General features: G+C 47.4%; 2 protein-coding genes across 6 annotated transcripts; both read left to right on the top strand.

Annotated features, from left to right (window-relative positions):
* The first annotated feature begins 60 nt into the window (after positions 1–60).
* On the top strand, positions 61–6,980 carry Tsen34 (tRNA splicing endonuclease subunit 34). Of its 5 annotated transcripts, XM_048452122.3 has the most exons (6): positions 317–618; positions 1,314–1,560; positions 1,712–1,958; positions 2,092–2,367; positions 4,573–4,609; positions 6,472–6,610. In XM_048452122.3, the coding sequence occupies exons 2-5, from the start codon at positions 1,318–1,320 to the stop codon at positions 4,575–4,577; spliced, it is 771 nt and encodes a 256-aa protein (XP_048308079.1). In that variant the 5' UTR covers positions 317–618; positions 1,314–1,317; the 3' UTR covers positions 4,578–4,609; positions 6,472–6,610. The 5 variants fall into 5 exon arrangements, with proteins under 5 accessions (XP_048308076.1, XP_048308078.3, XP_048308079.1 ...); XM_048452119.3 differs by lacking the exons at positions 317–618; positions 4,573–4,609 and adding an exon at positions 61–199 and having other exon boundaries at positions 6,472–6,980; XM_048452121.3 differs by lacking the exons at positions 4,573–4,609; positions 6,472–6,610 and adding an exon at positions 4,339–4,540 and having other exon boundaries at positions 316–618.
* Positions 6,981–9,283: 2,303 nt separating this feature from the next.
* On the top strand, positions 9,284–12,537 carry Rps9 (ribosomal protein S9). Its single transcript, XM_048452101.3, has 5 exons — positions 9,284–9,431; positions 9,688–9,809; positions 10,005–10,127; positions 11,409–11,595; positions 12,290–12,537. The coding sequence occupies exons 2-5, from the start codon at positions 9,713–9,715 to the stop codon at positions 12,465–12,467; spliced, it is 585 nt and encodes a 194-aa protein (XP_048308058.1). The 5' UTR covers positions 9,284–9,431; positions 9,688–9,712; the 3' UTR covers positions 12,468–12,537.
* Positions 12,538–13,071: the final 534 nt, after the last annotated feature.

The following is a 13,071-nucleotide window of genomic DNA, read 5'->3' as shown; positions in this document are numbered from 1 at the left end:
AGCTCGATGTGGGCGGGGCCACACACTTCGGCTTACTTCGGAAATAGTCGGAATCAGGCGGGTGTTGTGTGTCAAAGAACAGCAGGATGTAGGCGGGGCCAAATGTCTGGACTAATTTCGGATAATTGAGTACGTTTTAGGTCACTGTCAAATGCCAGTGAGGCCAGAGGCTTTGTCTGAACTTTGGAAATAATCAGGGGTAAGTGGACTTAGTGTAATAACAAGCGGAGCCAACAGCTTCTCGAAATATCTAGCCTTATTTGGGGGGAGGAGGAAGGCGGAGCCATAGCAGACCGGAAAAGGCGATACGCAAGATCATTTATACCGGGGCGGGGCCTACAAGACTCGGTAGGCACGGGGGTAGGCCCAACAGCGGTGACCCTCAAGGTCCCACATTTGGAGACCCTGCGACCGTGAGAGCTCGCCTCAGGTTTTCAGCTCTGCTAACGTGACGGGATGACGGGGACGCGCTACGTAGTGTCGGCTCCGCCTCTACTGAGACTGTTGGCTAGGAGTTGACTTACGGGCTCTGACCAAAGACAGTGCGACAGAGTGAAGAGAAGTTAAGACGTGCACTGCGTCCAGAATTCAATCGTGGGCGACAACTCCCCAAATTGGGTAGGGAGTGGGCAGGGTCACAGCTGAAGGATTGACGGGATTTGGTTAGGTTCGAATGCCGAACCTCTTGCGACTTGGAAGGGGTGGCTGATTCGACAGAGCCGAGCACTCCCGAATGCGTTCGGTAGTAGAGCCGAGATCACCGGAAGGCTGACCCTCTTGTGTTTAGGGTGGGCAGGGCTCCGGATTGAGCCGAACCGAGGATTCTGGAACATCGAACCGCTTGCGCAAGACAGGACTGGGTTCTTTAAAGTCCTACTAAGTGAATAGGCGGGAAAGGCGAACCTCGGAAATTCGACATGGGAGGGTCTGGGCTCCAAGTTTCTAAAAGAGGGTGTGGCTTGAGCAAACCGCCACTCTACGTTGAGGTTCGAGACTTGATGGACACACCCGAAAGAAGACACCCACTTTGCGAAAAGGGCGGTGCACCGCTATGGCGGGAGGAGACGTGATGCGGTGGCACGCATTGGCCGAGATTATGGTCACCAGGAACTGAGGGGGAGCAGAACAGAGGGACCTGGGCGAGGGGCGTGGTCTCGAACGGCCCTTCCGGGTGGGGCTTGGCCTGGGGCGCAGGTGGCAACCCCGGTCCCGCCCTCTCGGGTTCAGAGGCGGACCTTGCTTGCACTGGGGGCGTAGAAGGCTTCAGTCGGGGCTGCGGGGCTGTTTGGGTGACCGACACCCCCACTTTGCAGGAGGATGCTGGTGGTGGAGGTTGCTAATGGCCGCTCGCTGGTGTGGGGAGCTGAGGCCGTGCAGGCGCTGCGGGAGCGCCTGGGAGTCGGGGGCCGCACGGTGGGCGCCCTGCCCCGCGGGCCCCGCCAGAACTCGCGCCTGGGCCTCCCGCTTCTGCTGTTGCCGGAGGAAGCCCGGCTCCTGGCCGAGATAGGCGCCGTGACGCTCGTCAGCGCCCCGCGTCCGGATCCCCGCAACCATGGCTTGGTAAGAAGCGAAAAGGCCCTTGTGTTGGGAAAGCCTGGGATGGCCTGTTTTGGAAGGTCGCTGTTGGAAGGTTGTAAACAGGGTCAGGATGCCTGTCTTCCTAAGGGACCGCAGGCTATGTCTTGGGGTTCCAGTTAAGTTTATTTCTCAGGCCCTAGCATCGTTCAAACGCCAGCAAGAGCAGAGTTTCCAGGAGCAAAGCACTTTGGCAGCCGAGGCCCGTGAGACCCGGCGTCAGGAGCTCCTAGAGAAGATCGTAGAGGGCCAGGCTGCCAAGAAGCAGAAGCTGGAACAGGATTCAGGGGCGGATGAAGGCCAAGAAGCCAGTGGAAGCGAAGCTACCCAAGGGAGTGAAACCAGTGATGATGGCCAGGCTTCTGCGGAGCAGGAGGGAGCAGGTGAGAGTAGTTTTTGGAGTTCAGATTTGGGGCAGGAGAGAAGGAAGCTTTGAGGAATTTTAATTGAGTTTTTTTTGAGGGGATAAGGATACCTTGCCTTGTGAGTTCAGTAATTCTCTATACCTTCCTCCAGACTCGTCATCTCCCCCAGACTCTTCATCTCCCCAACCAGGGCCTTCAAACGGGGTGACCCCCTTGCCCAGGTCAGCCCTGCTCATCCAGCTGGCCACTGCCAGGCCTCGACCGGTAAAGGCTAAGCCTCTGGACTGGCGTGTGCAGTCCAAAGACTGGCCCCATGCCGGCCGCCCTGCCCATGAGCTGCGCTACAGCATCTACCGAGACCTGTGGGAGAGAGGCTTCTTCCTCAGCGCAGCTGGGAAGTTTGGTGGTGACTTCCTGGTCTATCCTGGTGAGTTCAGGTTGGGGCTCTAGTGGCTGTACCTTTCCTACTGGTCTTTATTTATTCTGCACTTTCTCTTTTGTCTACACCCTGGGGACTCAACACCCTGGAGACTCAGGGAAGGACAGCGGATAATGAGAGAGTTTCGTGAGCTCCTGGAGAGTAGTTTAATAACTTGTTTGGTTTGAGTCAGGGTCACATTAGGTCGTCAAGACTAGCTTGGAATTTGCTATGCTGCACAAGCTAGCCTTGGAATGCAAAGTCTTCCTTTCCCTGCTTCCCAAGTACTGAGATTACAGGCTTGTGTCACAGCAGCTGTCTTGGTTTAGTAACTCTTGATAAATGTATATATTGGTTTAGAAATCCTTTCAAATGTGCGCAAAAGATATGAGTGCATGCGCTGCAGAATTCTTTATAGAATTGAAAGATTAAAAGCAGCAAAGTCACTAGTAGTAAGGGCAAAACATAAAAATTAAAACGAGGGAGGTGGTTCTTTCTTTTAATCCCAGCACTGGGGAGGCAGAGGCAGGTGCATCTCTGAGTTCCAGGCAATAGCACCAGGTGATGATGGTGCACGTCTTTAATCCCCACACTCGGGAGGCAGAGACAAGTGGATCTTTGTGAGTTCGAGGTCAGCCTGGTCTACAAGGTGAGTTACAGGACTGGCTCTATAGCTACTGAGAAACCCTGTCTTGAAAAACAACAACAACAACAAAGCAACCCATTTGTCTGAGAACATAGTATTACTTTTCTTTTTTTTAAAAAAGATTTATCTTATTTTTTAAAATATTTATTTATTATGTATACAATATTCTGTCTATGTGTATGCCTGCAGGCTAGAAGAGGGCACCAAACCTCATTACAGATGGTTGTGAGCCACCATGTGGTTGCTGGGAATTGAACTCAGAACCTTTGGAAGAGCAGGCAATGCTCTTAACTGCTGAGCCATCTCTCCAGCCCCCATAGTATTACTTTTCAAAGAATTAATGTATAAGATTGTAGTTGGGTATGGTGGTGCAGTGCATGTCTCTAGTGATAACTGAAGGCATAGCTAGTTTGAGGCGAGCTTTGACTGCATGATAACCCATCTCAAGAAAGAAAAGAAAAATGGGGTGTGATGACTATACTTATAATCTTAGCACTTTAGAATTTGAGACAAGAGGATTGCCACAAGTTTGAGACCTGTATAGGCTATATAGTGAGTTCAGACAACCAGAGCTGGGTATCAAGACCCTATCTGAAAAAACGGTATAGGATCATGTATGTGAAAAATATAATCAAAAGTGAAAAAAATGGCAGGTAATTGTAAATGTATGATAGATTGTATGTTGATATGGATATTCAGATGCCTGCATGGCATTTAAGTAGCCTTAGTCATTGACATTCTAGCTAGGTCTCAGTATGCCTGTATCCCCAGCTGCTTGGGAAACTGAAGCATAATTTCTTTGTCCTGATATTAAAAAACCAACCTATGCAACATAGTGAGGCTCATATTTGTAGATAAAACTACTGCGGCCTAAAATTACTAGTTTAAATCAGTTAATTTCAAGATGTTTTTTCTGTTTGTTTTGTTTTTTTGAAATGGGGTTTCTCTGTAGCTTTGGAGCCTGTCTTAGAGCTAGCTCTTGTAGACCAGGCTGGCCCTGAACTGACAGAGCTTGAACTTGTAGATATCCCTCTGCCTCTGCCTCCCAAGTGCTGGGGTTAAAGGCATGCGCCACCACCGTCCAGCAGTTGCCTAATTCTATACCTTGTTTGTTTATTTTTGAGATAGGGACTTTGTAACTCTGGCTGGTCCAGAACTTGCTATGTAGACCTGAGTAGACTCGAACTCACAGGCCTCTGTCTCCCGTCTCCCAAGTGTTCAGATTAAAGGCTTGTGCCACCATGTCTGGCAATCTTAAAATTTTTTTAAGATAAGGTCTACTATGTAACTCTGGCTCACCTCAGACTCACGGAGATCCACCTGTCTGTCTCCAGAGTGCTGGGATCAAAGGCATCTGCTACCACACCAGGACTTCATGCAAAGTCTCACTATTGAATCGCAAGCTGGTGTCCAGTTTACCACATGACACAGTTGGAAGCAATCTTCTTGCTGTTGGCCTCCTGAGAGCTAGGATGACAAATGTGTGCCACCACATCCCGCTCTAATTCTGTGCATTAAACTAAACCATAAGCTAAACTATTTGTCCTCTTCTTTTTTTCCTATAACAGAGTGATCCTGACTGTCCTCGAACATGGGAGTGCTGAGGTGATTACAATGCATAAGCATTCAGGCCTGGCACTGACCAATTAGTTCTAATATATCAATATTTCTAAAACAGTGAGTACTCAGTATACTGGACGCTGAAAGAATCCTTGTTGCCGATGAAATAGTGTCCAAAGCCTCGATCACTGTAATGCTTATAAATTTAGTTTTAGATTTTGCCTGAGGCTCAAAATTGCTAAGCGACCAGGAAAACAGCTAGAGGATTAGTTTCTCAAGCATTTTGCTGTACCCTCTCAGCCGATTGGAGTCTTTTAAATTCCAGAGACTCTCACTTTTGGCTAGAGTCTTGCCAGGAACCCATCTGCCAGGCAGGGACATAGCAACAGTCTCCTTAGAATGCTTCACAGTCTCATGGTTTAGATTCTCACCTCCTCCCCCCCTTAAAGATTGTTGGGTTTGTTTTTTGGTTTTACGTGTGTGGGTGCACAGGGAGATGGAAGATGGCATCGGATTCTCCTGGAGCTGGAGTTACAGGCAGTTGGGAAGTCGATGTGAGTGCGAGGAACTGAACTCTGGTCCTCTGGAAGAGTGGTAGATTAGTTGCTGAGCCATCTCTCCTGCTCTCCATTTTTAATTTCCATTGCCTGTGACTCACCCTCTTGTATAGTCTTACTCAGGTTCCTGTCCTGCTCACTTAGATTCACCTGTTCCAGGGACAGACTGTCAGCTGTTCAGTGGCCAAGCCCTCCGACAGCCTCTGCTTCCATAGCATGTGGCTGCAGTGCTGCGCTGGCGGAGCCGAGAATTTGCAACAAGGTCTACAAAACTAACCTGTGTTTACCGTCTGGCACTTCTTTGTGGGGAAATCCTATTGATAATTTAGTTGTGTTTCTTTTTTCTTTTTTTCCTTTTTCTTTCTTTCTTTTTTTTCTTCCGATACAGGGTTTCACTGTAGCCTTGGCTATCCTGGAACTTGCTCTGTAGACCAGACTGACCTGGAACTCAAAGACCTCCACTTGTTTCTGCCTCCCGAGTGCTGGGATTGGCATAGGATTTTGATTTTTGCTTTATTCTACTATAAATCTTTTCTTCTTTAGTCTATTAGAGTCTCGGCCAGGTCCTGTTAATGTTTTGTGGTTGCACTAGAGATCAAACCTTGCCTATGCTCCATAAGTGGTCTGCTAAGAGCTACATCCCAGCACTTGTGACTTATCTTTCAATCTTGACTTGCTTTCTTTTGTTTCTTTTTCATCTTTTGTTTTGGTAAAAATGTCTGTATGGTACCCAGGTTGGCCTTGAACTCCTAAGCTCAAAGAGTCTCCTGACCTAAGCCTTCTCTGTGCTTGAGATTACAAGCCTGTCTCACCATATCTTTTAATCGTGATAGCTGCGTATTGTTTAGTCTTACAGGTGTACCTTGTACCACGGAAGTAATCATTCTTTGCTTTCTCTTCTGTGTCTTGGCAATTATGAGCCATCTTGGGCCATTAAAGTCAACCTGGGCCACATGAAACAGCTGTCTCAGAAAAAAATGGAAAAAGAGGGCTGGAGAGATGGCTCAATGGTGTTCTTGTAGAGAACCCAGATCTTGTCCCCAGCACTCACATGGTGGCTCAAAACCACCTCTAACCCCAGTTCTATGGGACCTAATGCCCTCTTCTGGCATAGGCAGGTACCAGGCACATGCATGGTACACATACACACATGCAGGCAAGCAAACACTCATATACTTTAAATAAATAAATAAAAAGAAAATGTTAGAATACTTACTTAATCTATACAAGGCCCTGACTTCCGTACACAGTACTACAAAGGAACCTAAAATGCAGTAAGCAGAAGGATCCGTTGTCAGTGCTCCAGCCCCTCCAGATGGAAACTGCTATGCATCTGTCTCTTTCTCCCAGGTGACCCGCTGCGATTCCACGCTCACTACATTGCTCAGTGCTGGGCTGCTGAAGACCCCATCCCACTTCAGGACCTGGTCTCTGCCGGCCGCCTGGGAACCAGCGTCAGAAAAACCCTGCTTCTCTGCTCCCCTCAGCCTGATGGGAAGGTGGTCTACACCTCCCTACAGTGGGCTAGCCTGCAGTAAGCTGCAGACTGAGGGGGGTGTGTGGCTATGTGTCCAAGAACCCTCCTAGATGGTCAACTCCTCCTTCTCACTCTCCCCATCTCCGCATGGAGGCTTGTGTTCTCCCGCCTTGCCTGATTGCAGAGTTTTGAACACTAAATACTTCAGTTTTTTTTTTTTCTGTTTTAAGGCGCTTACTAGCTGTGTTGTTTTATATTTCTGTCTCCAAACTGTGAGCTTGTTCAGAGTTGAGACTGCTCTTAGTTGGCTTTTCTGTTTTCTAAAGGGCAGTTCTCAATAAATTTGTTGAATAAATGTTCGCATTTTGAGTCCGTACAACAATGTTTGGAATGTGGAGCTTTTAATCCTATATTCAGATGAGAAAAGGAAAGGGGAAATGACTTGCCCAGGGTCACAAAACTTAATAACTACCAGGCCTGGGACATTATACTTGGTCTTTCTGATTCTGCCTCTGCATCCCACGAAGTTGTGCCTTGAAGATTTTTTTATTATGCTTATATATTATCTGCATACATATGTGTGTATGTGGGTACAAAGTGCCATGGAACATATGCAGAGAGCAGAGGACAATTTGTGAGAGCCTGTCCTCCTTTTTTCACCATTTGGGTCTCAGGGATTAAACTCAGGTTATCAGGCTTGCCATCAAGCACCTTTAACTGCTGAGCCATTTCACTGGTCTCCTTGAGATTTCTACAAGCCATTTCAGATGCATATAAAGGTCATAACTAAAAATGCTGCATGCGCTGCTTGTGGTGGTGTATACTAGTCTAGTAAGACATGCTGAAGAGGCAAAGGCAGAAGGATCATGAGTTTGAGATCCGCTTGGGCTACAGGTTTGGGGCTATAGAGATGGCTCAGTAGTTGACCTTTTCCAAGGACCTAAGTTCAGTTTCAAACACCCACATAGGACAGCTCACAAGTGCCTGTAACATCATTTTCAGGGAATTTGCTACCCTATTCTGTCCTCCAAAAGTAATTGTACTCAGGTGCATATACCCGCACATATATACACAATTAAAAACAGAGCTGGGTGTGGTGCTATATACATTTAATACCAGTACTCAGGAGAAGCAGGAGGATCTTTGAGTTAAAGGCTAGCCTAGTCTACATAGCAAGTTCCAGGCCAGGAAGGCCTGTCTCAGATACATAAGGGCTGGAGAGATGGTTAGGAATACTTGGTATTCTTGAAGAGAACCTGGGTATGGTTTACAGCATACACCAGGCTCACAACTCCAGTTTCTGGGCATCTAACCCCTTCTGGCCTTTGAAGTTACTAGGTGTACACGTGGGACAGGTGCATATATGCAGATAAGACACCTGAACACATTAAACCATTTTTAAAAGTTAAAAATTGGGACTGGAAAGATGACTCAGCAGTTAAGAGCTCTGCTGCTCTTCCAGAGGATCCAAGTTCAATTTCCAGCACCCAGATGGCAGCTCACAGCTGTAACTCCAGCTCCAGGGGATTTGTCACCCTCACACAAACATACAGGCAAAATACCAATGTGTGTAAAATAAAATAAGAATAAAAATCAAATATATGACACATAGTAAACTAGTCTACCTGTCCCCTCCTCTCTCTTCCCAGACTAAATGAGCAAGATCCTTGCCTTCTGAGTATATAAATGTAAATTGAAATAAAAATAAAGACTACCCAATCTAGGCCTAGTGTTACAGGTCTGTCCTCGTAGCTACTCGGACAGAGGCAGGGACATCATCCCTATGAGTCCGAGGCTAGCCTGTCTACATAATTCCAGGATAGCCAGGGCTAGCTACATAGACCCTATTACTCCTCAAAAATAAATAAAGGTGTGGTGGTGCACGCCTTTAATACCAGCACTTGGGAGGCAGAGGCAGGTAGATCCCTCTTGAGTTCCAGGCCTGTCTACATTGTCAGCTCCAGGGCAGCCAGGACTAAGTAGAAAGACTTGTGGGCAGGAGTACCAACTAAATGAATAAAATATGTGCAGGAAAATGGGTTGTAAACTCAGCACTTGGGAAATATAGGCAGGAGGATCTTGAATTCACAGTCACTTGATGGGAAACCCTGCCTCAAAAACAATAGAGACGTATACCAAGATGATGGGGATATTTTCTTGTCTAAGAGTTCCTCATTCTAGATATATCTAAGTTTGTGTCAAGCTCACAAAAACAAACCAGCACAGCATGCATACTTCAATATATGGCCCACACCTAAAATTCTAGCATTTGTAAAGCCAGGGCTGGGCATTGTCATGAGACTGAGTCATTGGTGGGGAACCAAGGCTGGCCTGAATTTCCCAAGAGTCTTTGCTAAAACAAAAAGTGACAACTTCAGTGCGTTATTCTATGCCTTTGCCCTAGAACTGGCAGCCTCGCCGGGCGGTGGTGGTGCACGCCTTTAATCCCAGCCCTCGGAAGGCAAAGGCAAGCGGATCTCTATGAGTTCGAGGCTAGCCTGGTCTACGAGAGCGAGTTCCAGGACAGGCTCCAAAGCTACAGAGAAACTCTGTCTCGAAAAAAACCAAAAAAAAAAAAAAAAAGTGGCAGTTTCGTTAATGATTGGATTAAACAAGAACGTCCCAGTTTCAGCTATTCAGCCAGCCTAACCACCTCACTGGTAAGTCTGCCAAGCTCAGCGCCGCTCTGGCCCAACCTCTCTACTCTATTGTTTTCCCGCTTCTGATAGGCGAAGCACCGAGCGGTGCGTGGTGACGTCACGACAAGGCGACGTTACTATAAGATCGCGATTCTGCGGCAGCGTGTCTCTTTGTCGTGCTCGTGAGCTCCTAGGTGAGCTTCGGTCGTACTGTCTAGTTGGCTTTTGGGGGTAACGGAGTCATTTATAAGTTAACGTATACACTAAGGAAGAGGGGCGGGAAGAAGGTGGTCGGACATTATTACAGTACGGTGGTGGGACGATCTCAGTTCCAAATTTTCTAAGGCGGATCGCGCTAGGCCCGAGTTGGTGCGGGGCTGTGGTGTGCTAGCCGGGCATTGCTGCGCATGTTTCACGACATTTTTATTTCAAACATAACCCTTTGCGCAGGCGCGGCAGGCCTAGAGACGCCAACATGCCGGTTGCCAGAAGTTGGGTTTGTCGTAAGACCTATGTGACCCCCCGGAGACCCTTTGAGAAGTCGCGTCTCGACCAGGAACTGAAGCTCATCGGTGAGTGACCAAGGTGGAATTTCGGATTGGGGATGAGGGAAGAGTTGGGTAGTCATGAGGTCGATCTCCCACGTGCTCGTCCTGGGCGCCGTCGCCGCAGAGGATTGTGGTTTAGATTCGTCTTGTGTTCTAAAGTCACAAGTGTAGTATTAACCCATGGCTCTGGCTCTGTGGTTCCCTCTCAACCACGTGTAGGAGAATATGGGCTCCGGAACAAACGTGAGGTGTGGAGAGTCAAATTTACCCTGGCCAAGATCCGCAAGGCCGCCCGAGAGCTGCTAACGCTGGACGAAAAGGACCCACGGCGTCTTTTTGAAGGTGTGTATGGGGCCCATTTTAAAAAGAATGGGTGGTCGCATGCGGGGTTGTTGAGTTTCGGGGCTGTATTGTGGTCCTGGAAGGTATGACGCTGAACAAATTGGGCTAGTGGGAAATATTTGGCGCAAATTGGCCCGGAACTCAGATGCAGCCATGTGTGGCCTGTAAACTTGCAGAAATCTAGAAGTGTCGGGTTAGCCACCTCACTAGACTTGTAATTTTCAACACAGTTAAAACAGATTCATGTTTTGGAGTTAGTTACAGGAGAATGGGGGAGCTGCAGGAATATGAGGTTTTTTGTTTTGTTAAGCAGAAGTAAAAAATAGTCAAGGTAGCCTCCCAGGGATCTATTATCGTGAAACAACCTGGCTAGTTTAGGAAAGAAAAGCCCTGGAGTTTTGGTGTTGGCACTGCCTTGATTCAGAGCTAGACTTTCCCGTGTGGTGACTACCAGGAAGAGTTTATCTCTTGATTGACAGATTTCAGATTAGAAGTTGAACACTTTAATACCGGCTTGTGCCACCAGGAGGCTAGATGAGTTATTTTTTTTTTTTTTAGAGCTCTGGGATAGTCAGCCTACCAAAAACCCAGAACATCTTAATGGTGGGGCGTGCTCGTATCTTAGCTTTCTCAGTGTGCACTTAGTTTCTCTCTTCATACTGAATGTTTTATGTTTGGGTGGTTTAACCGTAATAGTATATTCCATTCGGGGATTGTTTTGTATTTGTGTGTCTTAACTGGTATTTATATAAAACGTCGGAAATTGAGCCTGTATTTTAGGATGCTGGGTGCATTTTTTTTTTTTTGGTTTGGCTCTTTATACTTAGGTGACTGGACCCTCACGGTGTTTCAAGCTCATAAGAGAATAGTAGTCTGAAGAATAGATGGGGGTTGTTTCTTCTATATATCTTGTGGGTCTTGTGCTATGTAGTCCAAATTATTTTTTGTTCTCTACTTGCCTTAGCTGCCCAGGTACTGTGATTCTTGTGAAGTTAGCATATTTTCTTTCTTAAGTTGAAAATTAAAACGCCTGTCTTAGAGATGAAGGTTGAGTGAAAAGCTGTAAACGTGTGATATAATGCCTGCTGAAAGGGTGACCCAGTGGCACTATAAGTGTCAAGCCTGAAGCCCTAAGAAGAAAGGTTATCAATTAGGCACGTCCCTGTCATTCTTTTCTCCTGTGCTCTTTGCAAAAATGGGGTGAAGCTGTAGTAACTTGCCTCTTCTGGGGGCTCTGAGGTGAGGAAGTCAGGTCTTATTTGGGTTACACCTCCCCCCCAGGCAATGCTCTGCTGAGGCGACTTGTTCGCATTGGGGTGCTGGATGAGGGCAAGATGAAGCTGGATTACATCCTGGGCCTGAAGATTGAGGATTTCTTGGAGAGGCGGCTGCAGACCCAGGTCTTCAAGCTGGGTTTGGCTAAATCTATTCACCATGCCCGTGTGCTCATCCGCCAGCGTCATATCAGGTGAGCTGCAGCTGGGCCTGTAAGTCTTGCTTTGCCTTCCTTATCTGCAATGTTGGTTTCCTTTGCTAAGCTGCTGTCCCTATCTCCTATGTAGCCTTTGGAGCTGTCAAATCTGAGCTTACCCTGAGGGTTCAGAATGAAAGCTTTTGGGGGAATTGGGAACAGCCCCATAGCCCAGCGCAAGCGTCACTGCGGCTCAAGCCGTACACCTTGCGAAGGTCTCTGCCAGGCATGCAAGCAGCTGGACAGGTAATAGCTCTTGGTGCTCTCTTGGAGAGGATGGCGATGATGTTGGGGTGGCGGGAAAGGGTCATTGGAAGTTACTGTGTGAGTTCCAACACAGACCCTCATTGCTATATTTGTATTTGTTAGTTTGCGAGTTGGTAATCAACCTGTCTGAAGTGACAAGTTAGGGTGAGGGAAAATTGCGTACTCTTCTGTAAATGAGCACCAATCTGTGAGAGCTGTGTAGGACATAGGCTCAGATTCTCCCTCATCAACTTCATCTATGGGCAAAGAGACCTCTCAGAGAGGTGGTCTGAGCCTTAGTACCTAAAGCATTTGTGTAGGTTCTGGTTCCAAGGCTACCCATAGACTTCTGAGGTCAGAAGTGCCCATCAGCCTGCTGTCAAGGACAGGACCAAAAATTGATTGCCTCTCACCTTGTCCTCTTAATCTGTTCTTTCCCGTTCAGGGTCCGCAAGCAAGTGGTGAACATCCCGTCCTTCATTGTTCGTCTGGACTCTCAAAAGCACATTGATTTCTCGCTCCGGTCTCCTTATGGTGGTGGCCGACCAGGCCGAGTGAAGAGGAAGAATGCCAAGAAGGGCCAGGGTGGTGCAGGAGCTGGTGATGATGAGGAAGAGGATTAAGTTAATGTCTCCCTGGACTGGAGAATTGTCTAGTTTTCCAGTTGGCTAATAAAACAGAATTAACACTTGGTTTATTGGTGTGCCTCTGCTGTGAACACAGTCTCTGCAGTAGGAAGAAGCCCTGCTCGATGTAGCCCAGGCCACTGTACAACTTGTTTGACCAGATGCTTTATGTTAACCTTGGCTCTTATGTTAACCTTGGCTCTTACGTTAACCTTGGCTACAGTGGAAAGAAAAATGGCAACCCAGCCATCTGCAGCCGAATGAACTTCAGTGGAGTTGACTGGTGTAAACTTGCTAGGTGGCTTGTTTTGTGAATTGTTTCTCAAGATGTGGTTTTGGTTAGCAGGAAATAAGCCAGTGAGCCCTTTGCCTGGGTCAGCTTAAGAAATTTTCAGCTGAAGTTTTGTGTTTTTATGGTCAGGAGGGAGGCTGGCTTCCTCATTTTGTATTTTGCCTTCTGGGAAGCTTGAGTCAGATTAGAGGGTGCGGTTTCATCTCTGAGGAAGTGAGAACTGCTTGAAATTGAAAAGCAAGTGTCCAGGAAGGACACTTTTCTAATGTGTTTCAGTCCTTGAAAGGATTTCAGGTCAGTTAAATGGCT

The sequence above is a fragment of the Myodes glareolus genome, chromosome 1 (assembly GCF_982192425.1).
Source record: "Myodes glareolus chromosome 1, mMyoGla1.1, whole genome shotgun sequence".
In the NCBI taxonomy this organism is placed as follows: Eukaryota; Metazoa; Chordata; class Mammalia; order Rodentia; family Cricetidae; genus Myodes; species Myodes glareolus.
Note: the sequence above shows the minus strand (reverse complement) of the source record. Positions and strands in the feature narration are given on the sequence as shown.

What these genes read in the sequence shown, in the direction of transcription:
- Tsen34 (XM_048452119.3), top strand. Translation starts at nt 1,318, where the DNA reads ATGCTGGTGGTGGAGGTTGCTAATGGCCGCTCGCTGGTGTGGGGAGCT. An exon ending in ATCCCCGCAACCATGGCTTG is followed by an intron (nt 1,561 to 1,711) that starts GTAAGAAGCGAA and finishes TTTATTTCTCAG; the next exon opens with GCCCTAGCATCGTTCAAACG. An exon ending in TGACTTCCTGGTCTATCCTG is followed by an intron (nt 2,368 to 6,471) that starts GTGAGTTCAGGT and finishes TCTTTCTCCCAG; the next exon opens with GTGACCCGCTGCGATTCCAC.
- Rps9 (XM_048452101.3), top strand. Translation starts at nt 9,713, where the DNA reads ATGCCGGTTGCCAGAAGTTGGGTTTGTCGTAAGACCTATGTGACCCCC. An exon ending in CCCACGGCGTCTTTTTGAAG is followed by an intron (nt 10,128 to 11,408) that starts GTGTGTATGGGG and finishes CCTCCCCCCCAG; the next exon opens with GCAATGCTCTGCTGAGGCGA. An exon ending in ATCCGCCAGCGTCATATCAG is followed by an intron (nt 11,596 to 12,289) that starts GTGAGCTGCAGC and finishes TTTCCCGTTCAG; the next exon opens with GGTCCGCAAGCAAGTGGTGA.